General features: G+C 51.7%; 2 protein-coding genes across 4 annotated transcripts in view; one reads left to right on the forward strand and one right to left on the reverse strand.

Annotated features, from left to right (window-relative positions):
• Rhoc (ras homolog family member C) lies at positions 1 to 6,004 on the forward strand. 2 transcript variants are annotated; one of them, XM_041638176.1, is made up of 5 exons: positions 1 to 283; positions 3,333 to 3,496; positions 4,038 to 4,158; positions 4,412 to 4,542; positions 5,427 to 6,004. In XM_041638176.1, the coding sequence occupies exons 2-5, from the start codon at positions 3,341 to 3,343 to the stop codon at positions 5,598 to 5,600; spliced, it is 582 nt and encodes a 193-aa protein (XP_041494110.1). In that variant the 5' UTR covers positions 1 to 283; positions 3,333 to 3,340; the 3' UTR covers positions 5,601 to 6,004. The 2 variants fall into 2 exon arrangements, with proteins under 2 accessions (XP_041494110.1, XP_041494109.1); XM_041638175.1 differs by having other exon boundaries at positions 1 to 265.
• Positions 5,998 to 23,159, reverse strand: part of Mov10 (Mov10 RISC complex RNA helicase) — a 22,011-nt gene continuing 4,849 nt past the window's right edge. For both annotated transcript variants that reach the window (XM_041638173.1, XM_041638174.1), the window contains exons 3-21: positions 16,219 to 16,422; positions 15,733 to 15,968; positions 15,346 to 15,607; positions 14,421 to 14,555; positions 14,029 to 14,197; positions 12,490 to 12,644; positions 12,060 to 12,236; positions 11,793 to 11,940; positions 11,341 to 11,499; positions 11,009 to 11,112; positions 10,743 to 10,840; positions 10,438 to 10,654; positions 8,923 to 9,040; positions 8,566 to 8,757; positions 8,366 to 8,440; positions 7,316 to 7,441; positions 7,150 to 7,238; positions 6,837 to 6,958; positions 5,998 to 6,754 (exon numbers count right to left, since the gene is read on the reverse strand). In XM_041638173.1, coding sequence (XP_041494107.1) covers positions 6,663 to 6,754; positions 6,837 to 6,958; positions 7,150 to 7,238; positions 7,316 to 7,441; positions 8,366 to 8,440; positions 8,566 to 8,757; positions 8,923 to 9,040; positions 10,438 to 10,654; positions 10,743 to 10,840; positions 11,009 to 11,112; positions 11,341 to 11,499; positions 11,793 to 11,940; positions 12,060 to 12,236; positions 12,490 to 12,644; positions 14,029 to 14,197; positions 14,421 to 14,555; positions 15,346 to 15,607; positions 15,733 to 15,968; positions 16,219 to 16,422 — 2,878 coding nt within the window. In that variant the 3' untranslated portion in view covers positions 5,998 to 6,662. The remainder of the gene's footprint in view (positions 6,755 to 6,836; positions 6,959 to 7,149; positions 7,239 to 7,315; positions 7,442 to 8,365; positions 8,441 to 8,565; positions 8,758 to 8,922; positions 9,041 to 10,437; positions 10,655 to 10,742; positions 10,841 to 11,008; positions 11,113 to 11,340; positions 11,500 to 11,792; positions 11,941 to 12,059; positions 12,237 to 12,489; positions 12,645 to 14,028; positions 14,198 to 14,420; positions 14,556 to 15,345; positions 15,608 to 15,732; positions 15,969 to 16,218; positions 16,423 to 23,159) is intronic.

Consider the following 23,159-nt stretch of genomic DNA (forward strand, 5'->3'; position numbering starts at 1 on the left):
TCCGGGGTCCCACCGCCCAACAATTCAGACGTCTCCCCGTCACGGTCCCTCTAGCTCCAGCCCCACGCCCGATGCTCGGTCAGCAGCGGGGGTGACCTGCGGCGGCCCGGGGCGGGGAGCAGAGGCGGGCCGAGCCAAGGGCCGCCCCCGTCGACCCCCCCCCCCCGACTGGCCCGCCCCGGAGCGGTGTTGGAGAGTGGGGCGGGGTTCGGGTCAGTCTCAGCCTCCGGCACCGGCCGCGCAGCTGGAGGCGGCGGAGCGGAAGGTACCCGGGCCCGAGCTGGTGGGTGGCTAGGCGTCGTGGGAACTCGGCTCTGAGGAAAGCACTTTCCCGGTTTTCTGAGCACTCAGGGAACGGCCCGGGAGGGGGCTCCGGGCTGGCTACGGAGCAGGGCAGGCGCTCTAGCCTCCTGGGTTAGAGAGTTCTCGAACCAGAGCCTCTTTCCTTTCTGAGCCTTCCTAGCCGGGCAGGGATCCACTTGGATCTCTGTGAGCGACCCTGCCCAGACGTTCTAGTTCCAGGCGGGGCGTAAGGAACAGGGCCTTGGGCAGACTAGGGGAGTTCTGGCCTGGGAAGGGGAATGGCGGGAATAGGGGCGGGGTGTTACTATTGGGGGCTGCCACTGCTTGGCGGGTCTGGACGCCGCCCTAGATGGTTTTTGGAGCTAGTCTGAACTAAGAGGCTGAGACGACAAGGAAAGATTCCACTCCCGTGTTGTGTATGAGCGTCTGAGAATGAGGAAAAAACCAGAACACCAAAATCCCAGACTCTGCCTCCTACCCTGTTGGGAGGTTTGGGAGTGTTACGGGATTGGGCTGAAAGCTGGGATCCATTTCTTCCTTCACTTCTGGCTTTAAAGTTAAGGAAGAGGTATCGCCTGAAGAGTGATTCCTTGCCTAGATCTCAATAGAGCAGAGTACAAAGGCCTGTTGGATCACCTGGGAAACCAAGAGAACAAGAAGAGCTAGTGTTTTGACCCGGGGAAGGCCCCACAAGTTCTAGACGCCTCTTCAGGCCCTGCCTGAGGTTTCCTGGTCTCTTAGGGTCAGTGGGGCAGTTCCTCTGGGACCGCGGTTCACAGGAGTGTGCTAGTTAGCCTTGCCGGTTTGGCCTTGGGCCTCAGGACCTGGCTTGGCCTGGGTCTCCAACTCTTCTGGGCCAAGAAGAGGCTGGATGCAAACATTTCTGAGCTGGGGGCTCTAAAGTTCGTGCCCTGAAGTTCTGGCCTCTGCCTCCTACCGTGTGGTGCCAACCATGTTGCCGTGGGACAGCAAGTGGCGCATGCATGCGGAAGTGACTAGCGTGTAGTAGTCATCACCCACCGTCAACACTGCCCACCCTAGGCTGGGGCTGTCTCATCCAGCCCGTAGACAGCTGGACTTGGCTGAATTAAATGGGAGTGGGTGGGGGAGTTGGAAGAAGTCCTGTGGGTTACCTGGATATACTTCTCAGACCTCGCCTTTAAAGGAGATAGCAGCCGCAGAGTGAATGCCTTCTCCATCTTTTGGGGGTATCAGGGAGAACAATCCCCTGTGGTGGGGGATGCTAAGTGGGGCTGTGTGTGCTCAAGTCCTATAAATTCCCTGTGACTCATGTCCTCTTCCCTCACATCCCAGTTGTGTGTGTGTGTGTGTGTGTGTGTGTGTGTGTGTGTGTCTAGGAGGTAGGAGGAGGAACCACCCAGAAGCCTGATACTGAAAAGAATCAGCCCGGGGCTAGAGTATTCTGCTTCCGAAAAGGCAGGCACAGGCCAGGGTCTGAGCTGGTGGTGTGTAAAGGAGCCCAGCTGAGCCAGACAGGATATGGGATTGAAAGGAAAAGCCAAGTTTGGGGCTGGGATCGGGTTACTGTCCCCTACTTAACTACTCCCTGCCTGGTCCAAGCTTATGCTGATCCCTCATTAGCCTTTTCTTTTGGGCTCCTCCCAGTCCGGGCACTAGCTCCCTCCCTCTCACCAACAGCCTGGACTCCATCTCTAGCCCCAAGCTGGCTGGCACTCTCCTTCCCCGTCTGTCTGTATAGGCCTGGGGACCTCAGTAGCCTGGTCAGCCCCCTTCAGCTGAGAAGAAAGAGAAGCTGTGAAGGTGTGAACTGCTTGTTCGTGTGTGCTGGGGTGAGGGACACATGCAGACCGAGAAGTCACAGGGAGGTGTCTGCGGGCCTAAGGGTCAGCTGGTCTCCAGGAGGAAGGGGCTGTTCCAGAGAGTGGGTGGAGGTGATTCCCAAGTGGATTAGCTCCATCACAGCAGTGCTGTGGTAGATGTGAGGTTCCTCACAGTGCGGTCATTGTCCCCTGTCAGGGGCTGAGTGACCCAATGTTGCTGCCAGGCCCGGGGAGTGTGGGGGGGGGGGGGCAGCCTGCCTGACCGTGAGCTGCCAGGACTGAGCCTTCTTTGTGTGACTTGAGACTTTGGGGAAGGGGTGGGGTGGGCCAGGGAGCCAGCCGGCTGCTCCTACTGTCCCGGGGCTGTTCCCACTGTACCCCCGGCTTACTTTCTCTGCTTCTGTTCTCACTTGTGGGGTGCTGTGTAGGCCAGACAGACTGGATCACTCGCCTTGCTTTGAGAGCCAGCGCTGCTCCCACCGTATGTGTCCAAACCTCGCTGAACCTCAGTTTCCCACTTTTGTCAAAGTAGGATGGCCTGGGGTCAGATGGCTCAGCGGGCAGAGGGGCTTGCCAAGCAAGCGTGATCACCCGAGTTCGAGCCCAGGAACCCACTGGGAGGGAGAAGGAGGGAACTGGCTCTGGGTTGTCCTTTGACTTCCACATCCACCTACTAGGCAACCGGAGACCTGAAGGTTCTTCTCAAAATACCCAACAAAATGTGTGTGTCCAGGAGATAGGACCGCCTAGAGGCTCTACCTGTGTTCCTTGCTCGGCCCTACCACCTGTGGCTGATATCCTTGTGACCAGGCATGCATGCCTTCTATGGAGGGACGGTCTACTCTAGCTTGCATTTTAGTGGTTATTAATGAGTCAAAATCCTGGCCAAAAAAAAAAAAGAAGCTGATAGGCAAGGCAGATAAATCTAGGTCTCTTGGGAGCATTTGCATGTGAACAAGATTTAAGCCAGTATTCCTGGCTCCCAAGTGTCCACTTCTTTCTTCTCCTGATCAGTTCTAACCCACCCAGGAAGACCTGTCCTGACCAGCATTTCTAGGTCTTTTGCCTGCAGTATTGGTTCTTGGCGAGAACAGGCCTTGGCAAGCCCCCTTCTCTTCCTTTGCTGGATGCTGTGGTTTTCATGGAAGCTTGGGGGCCCTAGATCAGTGCTAGTGGCCTTACTGGGTTCTCGTTTTCCTCCCAAATCCCCTGCCTCTTGACTGCCAGTTTAAACCATGGCTGCAATACGGAAGAAACTGGTGATTGTGGGCGACGGGGCCTGTGGGAAGACCTGCCTTCTCATTGTCTTCAGCAAGGATCAGTTCCCCGAGGTCTATGTCCCTACAGTCTTCGAGAACTACATCGCAGACATTGAAGTGGATGGCAAGCAGGTGAAGGCCGAGACTTTCCTGCCTGGGAACCCCGCCCCCATTCCTACAGGGCCCCAGTGTGTCCTTTCTTAGCATGGCTGCCTGGGAACCCTGCCCCCATTCCCACAGGGCCCTAGTGTGTCCTTTCTTAGCACCTGCATACGTCTTTGCTTCATTTTCCTGCTGGAAGTTAGGACGTGAAACTGGAGCCCTAGAAAACCTGGATGTACTATCTGGTTTGACCACATACTGGCTCTGCAATCTGAGCCAAGCCCCTTTGCCTCTGGGCTCAACCTAACTCCACTGCAAAATGTGAATGAGGGCAAGACCTACCCCCAAAGGGTTGCCGTAAGAATTATGTGGTGCTTACAATGGCAGCTCATAACTACACAAAGATCAAGCCCGCCTTAGATTGTTGGTTTTGTGACTGGTCAGTATGGCTCAGCACATACTGAGTGCTGCAAAGATGATCCCTAAGTTTATGGGACCAGTGACTCCAGAGGACCTTGGGGTGTTAGGTTTGGGATCCCCGGGCTAGCTACTCAGTAGTCCTATGTGTCAGGTGGAGCTGGCGCTGTGGGACACGGCAGGGCAAGAAGACTACGATCGCCTCCGGCCTCTGTCCTACCCGGACACTGACGTCATCCTCATGTGTTTCTCCATTGACAGTCCTGACAGCCTGGGTAAGGCTTCGGAGGAAGGATGGAGAGCCTTTGGTGTCTGCCATCTTCAGAGGCTGTGGGGAGGGAGTGTAGGGCCCTGCAGGTCTCCTTTGCGATGGAGACAGTAGCCCTTGGGGTGGGGGTGAAGGCATCCACCACAAGGGGCTTGGGGCTGTGCAAGGGTACCGTGTGTTCAGTAGTCCCAGTGACAGCTGTGGAAGGCTGGGCTTCCGCCGCACTGTGCCCATGCCTACATCTTTTGGGGTATCTGCAGAAAACATTCCTGAGAAGTGGACCCCAGAGGTGAAGCACTTTTGCCCCAATGTGCCCATCATCCTGGTGGGGAATAAGAAGGATCTGAGGCAAGATGAGCACACCAGAAGGGAGCTGGCCAAGATGAAACAGGTGGGTGAGGCAGCCGTGCGGCGTGGTGAGGAAGGGTCCTGGGGGGGGGGGCAAAAACTGGGATGGAAAACAGCCGAGAGCCAGCCTTAGCAGGAACTGTGATGTTCACCTCCTGCCATCCCAGGCCTGCGTGCTGGAGAAGTCACCTGTCCAAGGCTTTCTTTTTTCTTTTCTTTTTTTTTTTTTTAACTTATTCCAGCTTAAGGTCTGGTCTCTTTGGAGTTGGGGCTAAGATGAAGAGCCATCCTCACCCTCAGGGGGCAGCTGTGCCAAATGAGGGTTTGGAGGCTGCCAATGCAGTGCCCCGGGAGGGAGGGCATTATGAATGGAGTGTGCACTCAGAGACTTGCTGAGGGACTCTAGCCAGAGCACTGTTTTATTTAGAGCAAGGTAAGGAAGGTAGGCTCTCCTGGGAGGATAATTAAGGTTTTAATTGGGGACAGATGTCCAGTCTGTATGTCAGTAAAAAACATTCCGGTAGCTATGGAGGATGGACTCAAAGAGTGGTTTTCTCAACCTTTGGGGGTTGTGTGTCAGTCACATCATGACTCATAAAAGGAACAAAATTAGTTATGAAGTATCAACAAAATAACTTTATGGTTGGGGGGGTGTCACCACAACAGGAGGAGCTATATGAAAGTTGAGAACCAGTGGACTAGAGGAAAATAAGAACGGAGGTCAGTTGGGCGGTGGGTGCTTGCTCAGAGTTGAAATGGGCACTGTAGGAATCAGGCTGGGTGGGAAGAGAGAATAGACAGAATTCTGAAATGGGAAACTTGGGTCTTATGGCCCCAGCTTGGAAGCTGCCTGTGGTAGCTGGGTGTTCTGAAGGGCGTAGAGAAGATATTTGCCTCTTCTTGTGACCCCACATCTTGTCTTTGCAGGAGCCTGTTCGATCTGAGGAAGGCCGGGACATGGCAAACAGGATCAGTGCCTTTGGCTACCTTGAGTGCTCAGCCAAGACTAAGGAAGGGGTGCGGGAGGTATTTGAGATGGCCACTCGGGCTGGCCTACAGGTCCGCAAGAATAAGCGCCGGAGGGGCTGTCCCATTCTCTGAGTTTCCCAAGATCTCTCCAGTTTTCCCTTCCTCCCCCTCACGGGGTTCAAAATACCCCTATCCCATTCCTAGGGATCCATGCTGCCAGTTTCTTTTTTGGTTCTTTCCTGCCCAGGACTGCATGAGTTTTCCCAGCCCCACCTGGGGGCTGGTAGGCCCTTCCCTCCCTGCCTCTGGGAACCAGGCTAGTGCCCTGCCCTTCCTGAGCAGGGCCCCTCCGCCTGCCTGCCGCATTGGTCCAGGGTTTGGGCTCGTAGGCCCTTCCCTATATCACACACCAGCACTTTATATTTCTGGCTCACGGAGGAGTCTGGGGTGGCGTTTCTGCTTTGGGTAGTAGCCTCACCTCTGACTTGACTCAGTGGGAGGGCAGGACATGAATAAAGGTCAAAGGTTGCACCACGTGCGGCAGCTTCCTGTCTTTACTGGCCTACCTTGGCTGTGAGCCCGGAGTCCCATCTTTTTCTCGAGTTGCTGGCTAGGCTGGGCCCCTGTCTGCCGAGGCGGGGCTGGGGGCGGAGGCAGCAGGGACAGGGTGGAGTCTAAAGGATGAAGTCATGTTTGGCTGACTGCCTGGGTGGGTGAGGGGAGTGGTCCGTACCATTGGCTAAACATAGAAGCTTGTGGGTGGCTTCCCTGTCCACTGGGTTTCCTGTCTTCCACGTAGTTTTAAAGGGGTGTGGCTCTGGACAGATACCCTCATGGAGGGTCAGCTGGGGGGCACAGGAAGCAAGCAAGGCGTAAGCAAGAGGCTTTTGCATAGAACGGCATTTTGTTTTTCTTGAAGCAGCTCAGCGATAGACTGCTTGCCTAGCATATTCGCGGCTGTGGGTTCAATCCCCAGTACTGCGAAGGAGATGGAAAAAAGAAAAAGCTTTTCTTCCTCTCCCTTCCTCCAAATTTTAGCAGCTTGGGTTAATTTTCCCTAGCAGAGGAAGGGGTGGAAGGGTTGGGGATGTAAACGTCCCAGCCTTCCTGTCTCTCGCGGGGACAGGTGAGCTGGGTTCTGAGGAATAGGCAGCAATAAGGCTTGGCTGGTCTGAGAAGGCGGCAGCTGTGTCTTCAGAGTTCATTTCTCCATTCTGGCTCCACTTGGAAGGACAGGCCTCCTTCACCCTCCCGCTCCTGAGGGAGATTTTGGTGGCGGTGGGGCCCTAGGAAGAGGAGACATACTTGGTTTTCTTTGCTGCTTCTTTCCACAGCAGCGCCTCTCCCTGCCCCTCGGATCATCCATACCTGAGGTAGAGGGGCTGAGTTTACTCAGACCTTGGAGTAAGTCCTGTCCCTGCTGCAGGTCCAGTTTAGCAGGAAAGGGGCATCCGGTATAACCCCCGTTTTCTTTACAGAACTCCAGGAATCTGTGGGGTACAGGGACATTGGCATGGGCAGCTGTGCAGGACTGACTGAAGAACAGAGGCAGAAGGCAGAGTGGCTCAACTTCACTTAATAATTCAGGGTGGGCACCGTGAACACCAAGAGATCTGAGACACACCTGTCCTAGGCTGGGACTTGTCGTCACCAAGAGCAATTATGGGATGGGAATGCTTACGTTTTCCAGTCCGGGTCATGGCCTAGGAGGAGGGGGTTGCCTACTACGATGAGCAAAGCCTTGGCCCGGGTCACAGCCACGTTGAACCTCTGGAAGGAAGAAGTGGTGATGTCATGGAAGGGACAGGCCCTGAGGACACGTTCGTGCCACCCACAAGCCTGCAAACCTTGGGGTTCTTAAGGAAACCGAGGTTAAAGTCCAGATCCAGCTGCACAAAGCTCTGGCTGCTCCGGACGGTGGAGATGAGGATGACGCTTCGTTCTTGCCCTTGGAATTCTTCCACGGAGCCCACCTAGAGGGCAGAGGCAGGCCTTAAGACCTAAGAGGAGCCATGGCGACAAACCCACTCTAGGGGGCAAAGCTGCCAGGAAGGTACAGACAGGCCACTGGTTACTTATAGATCATCTGAGGGGCCAGGAAGAGGCCAGGTCTGCCTGCTGTGGAGGCCTGAAGGACAGAGCCAGTTACAGGGTGGGGCCTGGAAAGGATTCAAATCCAATCAAGTGGCAGGCACCGCAAAGAAAGCCCGGAGCAGAGGTCTCTTCTTTGGAGACACAGTCACTAATTTGGTCGGAATTTCTGAGGGAGAGGCATGTACACCCTAAAGCAGTGGTTTTTCAACCCTGGCTCCACACGTCAGGATCACTTGTGGAGCTACAAAACAGAACAAAAAGCAAGGAGGTGATGGTGCTTATAACCCCAGCACTCGGGAGGCAGAGACAGGCGGATCTCTTGAGTTTGAGGTCAACCCGGTCTGCAGAGCAAGTTCCAGGACAGCCAGGGGTACCTACACCGAGAAGCCCTGTCTTGAAAGCCAACAATAAATAACAAATAACAAATAAAACAATAGCAAAAACCCACTCTGGTTTTTCCTCCAGACAACTAATTGGCTGGGTGGGACCCAGGCAGTGGCATTATTAAAGTTCTCCATGTGTTTTTTATCTGAATCAGTGTTGAGTTGCCCCTTCAGGCCAAGAGTTAAGCGACAGAGGGAGCGAGGAGACATCACATGACAGGCAGGGTTGGTCTAGAGAGTTTGGACTTCATCCTTGGGGCAGAGGCCACACACCTGACTGATAAGACGTGGTGCTTGCTCTCAGAACTACCTGGGGGAAACCCCAGTTTCATTCCGAGGAGACAGGGTGGGACGGGACACAAGACAGACTGACGTCAGAGGCACATGGAAGGCTGGGAGAGAGCATGGGACTTATGTCACCTTTAACTCCTTGATGTCATCCAGTCCTCGAAGCTCCCGGTCAAGTTTGGTGATGCAGTAACGGATTTTTTCTACCTGGAGGGAAGGGAGAGCTGCCTTTCTCTCAGGCCCTCACCCTCACAGAGAGGAAGGGCAGAGGCCGGCAGCTGGCTAGGGTGCAGCGGGCAAAGAGAGTCCTAGTCTTGGAATGAGGGCCTAACCTGCTTCCGGTATGGGGAGATGACGCCCACGCTCCGGGGGCTCAGGCGGGCTTTCCCCTTCTTGGAGGAAGGGGCCAGCAGCTGTTTCAGGTATGACGTCACTGTGGCGGCCTCTTCGGGGTTGAAGAAGGATGGGCTATTGCCCTCTCGCTCATCTTTGCCCATTACACCGTGGAAGATGATGGGAAAGCCCTGGACGTGACGAAGCGAGAGGAAACCCCTCAGGCTGATCTCCCTCCTCCCCAGCTAGGGACTCAAGGGTTCCAGGCTAGAGTAACAAACAAAGGGAGGGTTCGGTGCCTTCCGGAGGAGGGCGGCAGAGGTCCAGGGTCGGAACCCTGCCCTGTTAGGCCTCACCTGCCGAGGCAGCCCCTCCCAGCGGCAGAACCTTTCTCGATCCAACACATCCGCACAGGCCTGCAGCTCCCCATCGTAGTACAGCTGGTTAGGGATGTCCAGGATGGTGGGGTGAGACCTAGGAGGCGGGAGGAGAAAGAACAAGATCCAGGCCCCTCGGGGGAGCCCTGCTCCACCTGCTCCCCACCTGTCTCTGGTCCTCCAACCATGCCCAGGACACATTCATCGGAGTCGGCTGTAAGGACAGAAAGTCAGCCAGCCAGGGCTCTCACTGACCAGTCAAATTCCAAGAATTTAGCACCCATTCTCAGGTTTTAGTTTGCCAAACGAGGACAGTCCAAAATCAAATGATCAACACTATTAGGTTAAAGCCCCCAAATGAAAGCATGGTCACAAAAGCGTTTACGGACGTCTACAGTCATCACACCATTCGTGTGGAGGTCAGAGGACCTTGAGGAGTCAGTTCGCTCCTTCCACCCATAAGTAGGATCACGGATTCGGGAAATTCCACTTGGGTTGCTAGGTATGTGTACAGCAAGTACTTTTACCCACTGAGCCATCTCAGCCCTGCTGTTTTGAGACTATGTCTGACTGTAGCCAAGACTAGCCTTTAAACTTTTTTTTTGATTTTTCGAGACAGGGTTTCTCTGTGGTTTTGGAGCCTGTCCTGGAACTAGCTCTTGTAGACCAGGCTGGTCTCGAACTCACAGAGATCCGCCTGCCTCTGCCTCCCGAGTGCTGGGATTAAAGGAGAGAGCCACCACGGCTTGGTTAACTCAACTATTAAAAGATTTTTATTCTTTTTAATTATGTGTATTTGATGTGGTAGTGTGTGGGGCATGGAGGCCAAAGGTGCCAGATCCCCCTGGAGTTACAGTTAAAGGTGACTATGAGCCACTTGACATGGGTGCTGAACAGGTCCTCTGCAACACTTTAACTGCTGAGGCATTTGTCCAGTCCCAGATTTATCAAGCTCTTATTGACAGTCTAGAACTCACCTAAGCACTGGCGTTACATAAAGAAGTACATAAAATTGTGAGGGTGGTGTGCACCTAAAATCCTAACTACTCAGGAAGTTGAGGCAGGATTGCTCAAGCCAAGGGTTAAGATCAGCCTAGGCAACACTGGCAGACCTCGTCTCAAAGGGGAGAGGAGAGTTAGGGATGTACATTAGTGGTAAAACTCTTGAAAGCAATGTGCAAGGTCCTGGGCTCAAGTCCCAGTACCCAATAAAAAAGAAAAACCACAAGTATATAGGCTTGTGTTGAATATGCAATTCAACTAACAATGGTTTTATGGAAAAACTTATGCTCCCTGCCTTTCTTTTTTCTTGTTGGGTTGCCTAGAAACTTAGACCCATCCAGACATATTCTGGTCTGGCGACCTCCGGAGGCAGATAAACCATTGGTCCAAGAAGCAGTGGGCCTGCTCAGTCACAGGCAGGTAGCTGTAAGAGGGCTGCCAAAGGGAGCCCCTCTTTCACCTGACAAGCAGCAGAGGCGTGGGCAGCGATACCTGTAGTTGCGGAGCAGTTTGGTGATGAACTGGGGGTCATAGCCATTGGGGCCCTTCTTGTACAAGGAGTTGTAGGTGAGCAGGCGCTCTAGCAGAGAGTAGCCAAGTCCGTGCTTCTGTGCCAGCGGCGAACGGAGCACAGGCCCCAGCTGCCGAGGGTCTCCTGCCAGCACCAGCTGCCCTCCTGGATTGCCCGTTTCCTTGACATCCATCAGTCCTGAGAGGCCCGGGAGAAAGGTTAAATGGTGGGACTCACCCAGCTGGTGTGGGGTGGTGTACCTACTGCCCATGCTGAGCCCCCTCACCTGCTATGGCCACCAGACTCTCAGGCTCCATGCAGTGGCCAGCCTCATCGATGAAGATGTGTGTGAAGTGATCGATGGGAAACTGGGCTGACACCAACCTGGGAGTGTCAGGCCAAGCAGGGGTCATTCCCAGGCACCCAGCTACCAATCCTGAACTCTGGCCCTTCATTTCACCCCGCCCTCTGGAACCCTTCCTCTTTCCCTAGCCCTATATACCCTTTTACTCTTTACTAACAAGAGAGAAACAGATCCTGTCCATCCCTTACCTGCTGGCCGTGATGAGAGTGGTGATTAAGACCCGGTATTGCTGAAGATGCTTCTTGGCGGGATATACATACTCTCCTTTCTTAGCATCCCAGTTACAGCAGGTCTGTGGGGTATGGAAGGAAGGATGGGACATCAGCTTGGCTCTTTCCTTTCTCACTCTCATCCTGGCTCTGGACCTCCAGCACTTATTACCTGCCTCCCTCCCTATGTGAAAAAGGAAACTTAAGTCCCCAGAGGAGCCCTGACCAACCCGAAGCCATGCAGGAAGTCTTAGGTGCTCCGAGAACCTCCCAGGCATCCACTGTCCCTTGGCCCTCTACTTCCTATATACCTTAATGTCCTCAGGTACCATTCGGATGTCCCTGCTGGGGGCCAGGAGACGGTAGATGGAGCTGGGCAGGTGGACCCGGAGGCGCTGACAGAGGAGGTCAGCCCCTGAGTTGGATGGCGTACAGGCCAGGATGTGGGCTTGGGGCAGGAGCTTCACTACCTGAGACGAAGAAAAGGATAGTATGGGCAGAAGCTTCCTAGGCCACGGGCCTCGGGCTGCATCTGCCTTCCAGATGCCTGCTTGTCTAGGTGACACTTTGGTAGATTCACATCTGTGTGTTTACAAGTCAACACTCCACAGTCACAATGACCCTAAGTCCCTACCTCCTCTTTGGGTGACTATTCAGGTGTGGGAATATTCAGGTGACTGGAGGGAATCAAAATTGCAGACAAATGTGTGTGGGGGGGGAATGCATAATTCAATATAGGCCTTGGATTATGCTTCAGCCTCACCTGCTTGATGGCCTCCACTAACGTGACAGTCTTGCCGGTACCTGGAGGCCCAAAGATGATGTAGGGGGCAGGCCGGGTGGTGCCTCTCACAATGTGTTTCATGGCCTGAAGCTGCTCCGGGTTCGACTCCAGACTCCGGTCATACAGCCTGGCACAGGGGTCCAGGAATATGAACTTGAAGTCATCCAGTGTCCCAGAGGCTTCTGGGCCCCCACTTCTGATATCCATACCCCAAGGAACCCCCAGAATCCCTGCCCACAGTCTCACTTGAACTTCACATCTGAGGGTAGCAGCGAGACCCCACGGGAGGCCACGGGAAAAAGCATGGGCCACAGTAGCCATCGCTCTGTCAACTCCAAGGCCCGGTGCTGGACCCGAAGGGGCTGCCGGTTGAAGGTAAAGTTTACCTTGAAGGTCAGCCCATCCACAAATCGGCTCAGGAGGCTTTGGGCAGAGAATTAAGTGGGAGAATTCTCGTTAGGTGGAGAGGGCAGTAAAAATCTAGGGCCCTGTCCAACTTCTACCATTCTACTCCCAAAAGGTCCTTACAAAGCTCTCTGGGAGGTGAAGTCACACAGCCTGGGGTCTCCCTGCCCTGTGTTCAGGGTCCTAGTCATCTCTGGAGGCAAGACCTCCTAACTCCAGGCCTTAGAGGTCTGAAGGTTGCTTTTGGTTATTTGGTCCTCCCAACACTCACCTTGTGGAAAAGCTCAGCTTGACACGGTCCAGTTCTACCTTGTGTACAAAACCCTTGTAGGTGACAGGGTCTTCCTGGTGGGTCTCAGAGGATAAAAGGGCAAAGAGGTGGTCACCCCGTAGCACCGAGGGACGGCTCTCGGTCACACCAGGAACCTATAGGATATGAACATAAGCAAGCTTTCTTTTCTCTTTTCTTCTTTCTTTCCTTCTTTCTTTCTTTCTTTCTTTCTTTCCTTCTCTTTCTTTCTTTCTTTCTTTCTTTCTTTCGTTTTTGAGATGGTTTCTCTGTGTATAGCACTGGCTGTCCTGGAACTCTCTGTAGATAGACCAGGCTAGCCTCGAACTCACAGCAATCTGCCTGTCTACGTTTCTATCCCATGGATGACCACGGAAGGGTCTTAGCCCCAGGTTCTGGCTTCATAGCTGCCACTCACTCAGCTTTCTTCTCCTACAAGACAAAGCAAGAAGCAGGTGGAAGAGAAAGGACCAAAGGCTGCTAGAGGTGCCTAGTCTGGGAATCCCAAAAACTCCAGGGTAGATTTTAAAATGTGGTGGCCAATATCCCCAGTCCGGCTAGCTACCTTCTTGGCCAGCCCAGCTCCAGCGTTGCCTTTAGCACCGTGGTGCAAACTTGCTTCCTATAACAACCTTTCCCTGATCATCTTACGTCTCTCCTTTCCCACCTGCATGTTCTCTTGGGCATCAATCCATTCTCATGGGCACGTCTGAGTTTGTGTGTATACACTCAAAATGTGAGGGCTGGTGAGATGGCTCAGTGGGTAAAGGTGCCCGCAGCTAAGCCTGACAATCTGAATTCAATCCCTGGCACTTACATGGTAGAAAGAGAAAATAGACTCCTGCCAATTGTCCTTTAACCTCCACATGGATGCTATTCATGTTGCATACACACAAAATAACATATATTATATATACATATATAATACACACAAAATGACATATATTACATATACATATATAATACACACAAAACAACATATATTATATATACATATACAATACACACAAAATAACATATATTATATATACATATATAACACACACACATATATAATTTTAAAAGCCAAAATATGTTGAAAGAGCTCTCAGAATCATCTGTAAAGCTGAGAAAACAAAGGACTCACCAATATCACATAGCTGGCGGCAAAACTTCTATTAAAATCCCACCACCCATGTGAACTAGCTGTGGTGGGCCATGCCTATAATCCCAGCACTGGGCCAGCAGACACAGGAGGATTAGAAATTCAAGATCACCCTTAGCTACACAGTAAGTCTGAAGCTAGCCTGGGCTGCGTGGGACCCTGCCTAAAATAAATAAAGTAGAAACAAAATCACGGTCCTGTTTTGGCACATTTTGGGAGACAGGCGGCTCACCTTGCTTTGTCCATACCCTCAAAAACAAGAACTATTTATCCTTTTTGTATGTTTGCCCTGCTGTCAGGGATCACGGCCTGTTAACCTCCCCCAGGCTGACTGTCGTGGGCCCCCCTTCCCCACAAGGTTAGATCTGAGCCCTAACCTCCAGTGTGAGCAGCCTGGGATTCTGGTCCGCAGGGTCCCAGGTCATGGGTACCGACTCCAGGTCATAGTGCCGGATGTCATGCTCCATCTGCAGCTCCTCCAGGTGTAGCAGCAGCCGGAACTTCACCTCATAGTTCCTGGATTTCAGGGTTGTCTCCAACTGGGCCCTGGTAGGGATGGATGGTTGAGTCGGGGCAGGAACAGGGTGGGGTTGGACGACGGCCCCTGTACTGGGGCTCTACCCTTCCGGTTCATTCATGCCCCCACACTGAACATGCTGTGGGCACTGAGCACTGCTCAGCTGAACCAGCGCAATGAGCACAGACAGGGAGAAGCCAGTAGAGAGAGAAGACGACAAGGGAGCACGTGGCGCAAAGTGCCGGGGCTTACTTGATCTCAGCAACCTCCTTTGGAGATGTGAAGATACTCGGTCCCTGAAGAAGGGTAGGGAGCAGTTGCCTGAGGCGGAGGGGTGGGTAGTAGGTCCCCAGGGCCAAACTTAGCTCCAGTTCATAGCCCCTGGCACTGTGGGAGAGCAGAAAACTCGTCATAAACACAGAAACCCCTCACCTTCAAAGACTGGAAAAGTCCCCATGGAGCGTGCAGGAAACTCTCCTCTGTATCATTCTACTCTTTTGGTATGCGTGCTGCTGAATCGCGCACACAGAAGACATTTCTACAATGACTCCTGTGGTGTGATTCAGTGCTCCTTAGCTCATGCAGCTGCTTGGTCCAAGGTTAGACCATTCTCATTTTTGTAAAACCTAATATCCGAACTATTCAAAAACACGTATTTTGTGAGCTGGGTGTGGCGGTACAGGCCTACGACCCCAGCACTTAGCACTGGAAATGAGTATAACTGGTTTATGAATTACAGGCTAGCCTGGGCTATAGGGCCCAGCTCTTCCAAAAATAAACAACAAATACAAACAATATATGCTCTTTTGAAGAAACAACAACAAAGCAATATGTTTTAAATAATAACCAAGTAACATTCCTTTCACTCAGGAACAGTCAATCATATTTTTTTTCATTTTTTGAGATAGAGGCTTCTCTGTGTAACAGCCCTAGCTGTCCTGGAACCCCCTTCGTAGACCAGGCTGGCCTTGAACTCACAGAAATCCATCTACCTGCCTCTGCCTCCCAAATTCTAGGATTAAAGGCATGCCTGGTGGAACAGTCAATCTTAATACTGTTTTTCCTGATGCAAAAGGGATCTGAGACCCAGGGGAGAGAGTTAACTGCAGTTCAGAAAGGGGGCTGTCTCCTAGGTCAGGGGTCTCCCCAAGTGCCCATACTGTCATTATCCTGTTACCGGTCAGGTCTCTCTCCTTCCTCTATCCGGTTGGTCAACACAGGGTTTCTAGTGAGCCGAGGGGTGCGCTTGAAGGGGGTTGTGGGCTTCAGCTGTGCGGCCAGGGGGCTGTGGGCGACGGCAGCCAAGAAGCGAGCAATGTAGAAAGTTTCTGCTCCTTCTGCCCCTGACTCCCCAGGTCCCAGCAGCTCCCAGAGGACGGTGGCTGGGAAGTAGCCCACTATGCTGGTCTTACAGTAGACATGCAGCTCATAGCTTTCACCTGCAAGAAGGTGAGCTGAGTGAGGCAGAGACCCTGGCCACGGCACCCCCATCCCAAGGCAGGAGCCCACTGGACGGAGAAGCTCAGACCACCCAAGGGCTACTTCACCTTACAAGGCCACTCACCTGGGCCCAGTGGGCAGGGCAGGTCCTGTTCACCATGGTAGAAGGCAAACTGGGGTGTCCAGCAGAGTGGAAAGAGATGAGTGAGGGTAACAGGCTTGGTCCCTCCGTTTCGGAGCCTTAGGGTCAGCACCTCCTTGCGGTTCAAATCCAGGCGGATAAGGAGCTGCCCATCTCGGATTTCATGGGGCCCCTGGACTTCCACGTCCACCCCATGCTTCCCATGAAGATACTCATCCCTGGAAAGAGTGGGGAGTCTAGGGGCTATGGGGTGCGAGGACCCTGGACTGGTAACTGCCCAGGGGAAGGTTTCAGGCTTGCTTGGACCCACCTCCTCCCAGGATTAATTCCCTGCCTTTCTTCCTTTGGGGGTGGGTAGCGGTGGGAGGTGGAGCTTACCATAGCTCAAGGAAAGCCACTGGTTTTTTAAGCCAGACATCCTTTGCTCTTGCCCTCCCCGGCCCACCCACAGGGCATGCACTCACACACCTATCATGAAAGATCCTGGCCAACAGTGATCTGTGTTGTTTGCTGATGTTCGAGCCTGGTTTTATTCGCCTCTTTTCTGGTAGCTGCACATCAGCCCAGCGGTCTAGTTTGAAGAACCTGACCCGAGTCTTGGTGACGAAGGCCAGATTTGCAATCTTCATTCCATACAGCATGGAGGAGAAGCCAGGGGCAGGGGTCCCATAGCTGCCAGAAGCAGAGGACACTGGGAAGTGAGGGAAGGCAGGGTGGCTGTGGAGAGAGGGTGCTGGGGAAGGCCCAAGGGCTGGCTGTTTATTCTCTGCAGGGACATACCAACCCTGCTCAAGGCAGGACAGGACTCAGAGGCAGAGATTCCGACTAGGGATGGTAGGAATTTTCAACAACTTAAAAGCAAGGCATTGGGGCTTTCGAACACAAAAGAACTGCCTTAAACAGCACTGTGGAGAAAGTCCAATGTTGGGCTGTTGGCTGGGAAGAGAGAGAGAAAAACAGATTTTTTTTTAAAGGGGGGACTATTTGGGAACATTAAAAAAAGGAGTGGAGGGAAGAGCTAAGGTTAAGGGGAAGTTGAAAAAGATGGTTCATAGGAGTGGACAGGTCCCAGGCTGTAGGGAGGGCTGAGAAAGGGGACATAGAGAGCAGAGATGTCCAGAGTGTGGGCAAGGTGGCGGATCGGACAGCAGTTTCCACCGGAAGTCAAAGGGTGCAGGTGGAACCCAAGCAGGAAGGGAAAGGATCCTTCTCCCGAGATCAAATAGCCTGGCTTTGTGCCTAGAGAGGTGAAGACAGGAAAGTGGTCAGCAGGGCGGCCTCGGGCTCAGTGCCCAGTGTTGAGCGCAGTCTACTCCACATATACACTCATGGAGGCATGGTAGGTGCCAGGCACCGCACCTGAGGCTGGTTCCGAGCTGCCAGACTTAGATCCAGCCTTGAGGACCACTCAGAGAGAACCCATGCATGCCAGCGTGGTGTGATGGGACAAAGTCGCTGAGACTGTCCAGAGCAGCTCAGGGGGCCAAGCCAGGCCTCTAAGGACTGTCTGGAGCAGGGGCGGGTATCTGAGTGGGCTTTCCTCAAGGGAGAGGAAGCACTAGGCCAGCAAACTGATGGGTATGGGTGATGGGGCTGTGTACTGATGGGTATGGGTGACGGGGCTGTGTACTGATGGGTATGGGTGATGGGGCTGTGTACTGATGGGTATGGGTGACGGGGCTGAGTACTGATGGGTATGGGTGACGGGGCTGAGTACTGATGGGTATGGGTGACGGGGCTGTGTACTGATGGGTATGGGTGATGGGGCTATACATTCCAGCTGCTTCAGCTGGGCTACCTTACCCCACCAGCACCTTGCTTTCCTCCTCTTTTGAACTACTGGGGTCTATGGAGCTCAGAGGTTAAGAATGCTACCTAGCATTTGTGAGGCCTGAGGTTCAACGCCTAGCACCAAAAAAACAAAAACAACCTACCCCCCAATATCCCAAAAACAAAAAAATAAGGTGGGGATTGAAGTCCTGCCTTAAAAGGTCACCATGGGGCTGACTTGAGATACTGGCATTGTAGGAAACCATTAGCCCAGTGCTTGGCATGAAGCAGACCTCAGTAAGGGAGCGTGATGGTTAGTGTCACATACAGCTGGTTTGTAGTACAGTGAAAGGTTCAAAGAAAGGGATGATGGGAGGTGGCAGAGACAGGCAGATCCAGATAGTTTTACATGGCAGGCCAGGAGTCTGGACTTGACCCTGACTTTCAGCAGACCTTCACTTCCCTTTTCTGGTACCCAGGAGCCTGAGGATGCTCCCAAACACATGACACATTTGATGAACATAGTCAAGATCTGGAGGAGTGCTATCCTCCCTCAGGGCTTGTTGGGACCGTTGGTGTTATTACAGCATATCCTAGCAACTGTTTGGTGATTTTTAGGAACCCATGGCTAGGGATAAATCAGAGTGGTTGCTTAAAAGAGCACACAGTAAGGTCCTTTGTGGCTCTGAACATCTCCCCGTGTTCCACACCTGCAACTCTGCCTCTCTCCTTCATCCCAAGAAAGGAGAGCAGTATGATTCAGACAACATTGAAGAAGCTATGATCTCTTTTAAAGGAGTGGTTAAGTCATTTGAAAGCATAGTGAGAAACGCCTGGTCGACATTAGCTGCTAGCGTTAGTATTTGTATTAGTAGGAAGAGGTCTAATCACAGCAGGAGTAGGAGTAGTAACGAGACTTACTTTCAGCCCTCGTCAGAGGCTACCCTGTAGTTACAGAACCACTGCAGTTGGTGGGTTTTAAGCAGGGGAGTGGCAAGATCATATTTGCATTTCAGATCACTCTGGCATCAGGATTGGAGGATGGATATGCTGGAGGCAAGACTGTAGGCAGGGAGACCAGTTAGAAGAAGGCCACTGCAGTTGTTTGGTTAAAAGATACCGAACGCCTGAATGAGGCAGTGGGAGAAACAGAGCAGGGGTCAGATCTGATCACATTTAGAATGCAAATGAGCAGAATCCGATGACTGACAGGAAGGAGAATAGAGAGTGGCAAGGGAAGCTTCCGGAATACCCAAAGGACTTTGGTTCTGGGACTGTCCCAGAGGAAGGAGAAGACAAGTAGCTAGAAGGACCATCACGTTTGCATTGGCCATGCTGGGTTTGAGATGTCTGAGGTCCAGAGGCAGCCCTGGCTATGTGAAGCAGGAGCTGGAAGCTCGAACCAAGGTCAAGGCCAGAATCTAATAATATTAGGGAGTCCCCTGTGGTAGTTAACAAAAGACTCGTGCTTGGGACCTCCCTAGGGAGGTGTAGTCTAAGAATAGTCAAGGCCAACACAAGGCCAGGGAGGAAGAGAAAATAGACAAAACAGAGAGAGAGAGAGAGAGAGAGAGAGAGAGAGAGAGAACATGGTAGGACCAGGCAAGCTGACTCACACCCAGCACTTGGGAGGCAGAGGCTGAAGACCACTCCAAATCCAATGTTAACCTAGTCTACATAATAGGGTGCAGACTCTCCAGGGCTACACAGTAAGACACTGTCTCTAAAACAAACCAAGCTGAGCATGGTGGCGCACACCTTTAATCCCAGCACTCGGGAGGCAGAGGGAGGTGGATCTCTGTGAGTTTGAAGCCAGCCTGGGCTACCTAGTGAGTTCCATGCCAGCTAAAGCCACACGTTAAGACTCTGTCCCAAAAACAAACAACAAACAAAACCCCCAAAGAAATAGAAGATGGGTGACATAACGGGTAAAGGAGTTTGCCACCCATTCTGACAACCTGAGCTCACCCCTGAGAGCTACATATATATGGCGGAGGGGAAAAGCTGACTCCCATAATTGTCCTCTGACCTCTACACAAGCACACACTAAATAAATATAATTTTAAAAGGAACAAAATTGGGATGTGGATATGGAGGAGTCTACAGTGGAAATAATGATAGAAAATGACAGATGGGCAGTGGTGGCGCACGCTTTCAATCCCAGCAATCAAAAGGTAGAGGCAGGGAAATCTCTGAGTTGGAGGCCAGCCTGGTCTACAGAGGGAGTTTCAGGACAGCCAGGACTACACAGGGAAACCCTGTCCCAAAAAACAAACAAACAAAAAACCAACAAGGAAAAAAAGAAAAGGACAGAAGAGAAGCTAATAGTCCCATGTAGGTAAACTTACCTAGGTTTAAGTACGCACGCATAAGGAGAAATGAGAAAGGAATTCAATGAGAGAGTTAAGCATGGAAGCCAGACAGCACTGCACATGCGGTGTAAAAAGGCCTTTATTCCAAACCCGTGCTGAAGTGGGTACACACCAACCTGTTACTTGATGAGCACCCTTCTTGACTATACACACACAAACACAGTTCTGGGACAATGTTTTACAGTGCCATCTTTCTCCTCTGAAGAGTTGCGGAAAGTACGACACCTTTAATTTAAGCGGGGAAGTCAATTCTCCAAGGACAGAGGCAGGCTCCCCACATCTTTGGGTGGTATAATAATCGTAGGCATGGACAAACCTGTCCTTTAAACAGTTCCAGTGAGACACACTCTCGGAAGTAGGATTTCTGGGTGGGCCAAAGAGAAAGAACAAACTTTCACAACTTTAGTAGGAAGGTAATTTTCTTTTGGCGCTAGAAGCTGGTCTCTAGCTCATGCTCCCACTGTCTCAGCCTTTGAAATTTATAGGCTTCTGCCACCACACCCAGTACAACTGGTCATTTCTGCAAAATTGCCTCCTAGACCAGCATTACACATTTATGTTCTCATTAGTAAGAGCTTCAGAATGTCCGCTTTCCAGTCCCCAACAGCAGAAAGTTTCAACTGTTTAATTTTTTTTTTTTTAAGTTTTTCAAGATAGGGTTTCTCTGTGTAACAGTCCTAGCTGGAAAGATCCACAGACTAGGCTGGCCTTAAACTCACAGAGATCTGCCTTCCTCAGCCTCCTGAGTGCTGGAGTGCTGGATGAAAGGTCTGTGCCATGTGCCCCCGCCACCCAGCTAACTGTTGACATTTTTTACATTCTTTTTTAAAATTGAGACAAGGTCTCTTGTAGCTCAGGCTGGCCTAAACTCCCGATCCTCCTGCCTCCACCAGGCACAAGACACTTCTTGCCTAGCTAGCTTTTGCCACTGTCTGTTAAATATTTTATTTATTTATTTATTATGTATACAATATTTAATCTGTGTGTGTTTGCAGACCAGAAGAGGACAGCAGACCTCGTTACAGATGGTTGTGAGCCACCATGTGGTTGCCGGGAATTGAACTCATGACCTTTGGAAGAGCAGGCAATGCTCTTAACCACTGAGCCATCTCTCCAGCCCTGTTAAATATTTTTTAAAGTACCTTATTTAAATCCTTACCTTCTTGGTCAGTCACACAGCTGACGGGGTCTCACTATGTAGCTCTGACTTGCCTCCAGCTTGCAAAGACTCTCCTGCCGCTACCTCCCAAGAGACGAGATTACATCTTCCAGGAACCTTGCATAACACGACTTTTGTGTTGCCTCTGAAAGTGGCCTCGGCCTATCTGTCGCCATTTTATCTAGGCTCTGTTAACTGCTTCTGACCTTGCCATCTCTCCTCCCATGCCTGGTCTATCACATTCGTAGGCAGGGGCACCGAACACAGACCCAGGCACATGCCCACTAACAACTCCACAGCGCACAAACCCACTGTCCCCTTTGGTACGCCACACTGATCATAGTTACAATGACATGCAGCAGCTACAGCAGCAGCTCTACCTGCAGAACACTTTGCTGAGTGCTTACTGGGTGGTGTGCTAAGTACCCAAATGCATGACCTTGTCTGTTTCTCACAGTTCTTTCCAACACAGAAACCATTATTGCAGGGAAAAGGTGCCAGCCAAAGAAACCCACCCTGGCCTTTAAACCAGAGCTAGTGAAAGAAACACTTTTAGCCCTGAACTGAGAACCTAAGAAACATGCCCTGACCCTGAAATCAGACTTCTCCTTCCTCAATAAATCTCTCTCCCTCTCTTGATAGGGTTTCTCTGTGTAGCCCTTGCTGTTCTTGAACTTGCTCTGTAGACCAGACTGGCCTCGACCTCAGAGATCCAGCTGCCTCTGCCTCCCAAGTGCTGGGATTAAAGGCTTGTGACACCATCACCAGGCATAAATATAACTCTTTCTCAAGAGTCTTGGCTGAAGATCTTCATTTGCTGGCACAGAATAAAAGAACCTTGCTGAGATGTTCCCTTGGGGAACCGAGCAACCATCCAGGGCACCTTGGAGTCAGGAATCACCTGACTTCCCCACCTCTCACTCCAAGGCTCTGTCCCACAGAGTCACCTGAACAAGTCAGGACATCTCTCCCTTCAGGGCTGAGCTGTGGTCCTCCAGCAGCTCCAGCCCCCAGAGCTGTCCTATTGTGGCTCTAGGTATAGCCTGGCTTCCTGATAGGCCAAGACATCTTTGCAGCCCCAGGGCTGTAACACTCACACCCTGAGGATTATCACCACCCATGCTGACTCTTGTCACTTATCCACAGGCACTTTAGCCACTCCCATCACTGCTTCTCAGCAGGCTTTCCGGTCTTTACAAAGTCCTTAGAGCCCGCTGCCCCACTATTGGCCTCTGTTGTTTCTCAAATGGCGGCCAATCAAAAACAAACAAGCAAAACAACAAACAGCAACAACAATAAAACCAAATCAGAATCTAGTGTCAGACTTGGAAGTGATCTTAAAGCGACATGGAGTCTTACAAACTCAGGGTGCAGTTCTCATTAGTGCGTCAAAATCAGGTTTGGATTTATTTTGGGGGGATTTTTGAAACAAATCCTAGCCATGTAGCCAAGGCTAGCCTTAAACCTGTGGGGTGCTCTCTCTGCCTCTACCTCTCTACCACTGCAATTACAGCCATGAGCCATCATGCCTGCCATTCCAGTACTTAGGAAGTTGAGGCAGGAGGATTGTGGCCAGTTTGAACCCAACCTAATTAAACATAGTCTCTCGCTCTCTCTCTCTCTCTCTCTCTCTGTCTCTCTGTCTCTCTCTCTCTCTCTCTCACACACACACACACACACACACACACACACACACACAGAGTCAACAAGTCAACAATAGGGACAGATGTATTGCTATCGCTGTTGCAGGCAGACACAGTTTTACGAAGGCTACGTAAACTACTAGGCTACTAAGAATAGTGCAGTTTTCACTGAGGGATGGTGGGGAAAGACACCAAAACACTCTCAATGCAAAAAGCCAAGAATATTTCTAAAACCTTGACTACATCAGTCTATTTTATCTTATTGGTTTGCTTTTGACTTTTTTTTTTAAAAATAGATTTTTATTTTATATGAAGAAGTGTTTTGCTATATGTACATCTGCACACAGCCTGTGGCGTGTTCGGTACCTGCAGAGGCCAGAAAGTGTCATAATGTCCTGGAACTGGAGTGACAGATAGCTGTTAGCTGCCACGTGGGCTCTGAGAATTGAAATCTGGCCTTCTGTG

The sequence above is a fragment of the Microtus oregoni genome, unplaced genomic scaffold, assembly GCF_018167655.1.
Source record: "Microtus oregoni isolate MIOR12 unplaced genomic scaffold, Mior012 000054F_ref0000373, whole genome shotgun sequence".
In the NCBI taxonomy this organism is placed as follows: Eukaryota; Metazoa; Chordata; class Mammalia; order Rodentia; family Cricetidae; genus Microtus; species Microtus oregoni.

Coding starts and splice junctions, on each gene's coding strand:
- Rhoc (XM_041638176.1), top strand. CDS start 3,341: ATGGCTGCAATACGGAAGAAACTGGTGATTGTGGGCGACGGGGCCTGT. Junction 4,159..4,411: donor TGACAGTCCTGACAGCCTGG/GTAAGGCTTCGG, acceptor GGGTATCTGCAG/AAAACATTCCTGAGAAGTGG. Junction 4,543..5,426: donor AGCTGGCCAAGATGAAACAG/GTGGGTGAGGCA, acceptor TTGTCTTTGCAG/GAGCCTGTTCGATCTGAGGA.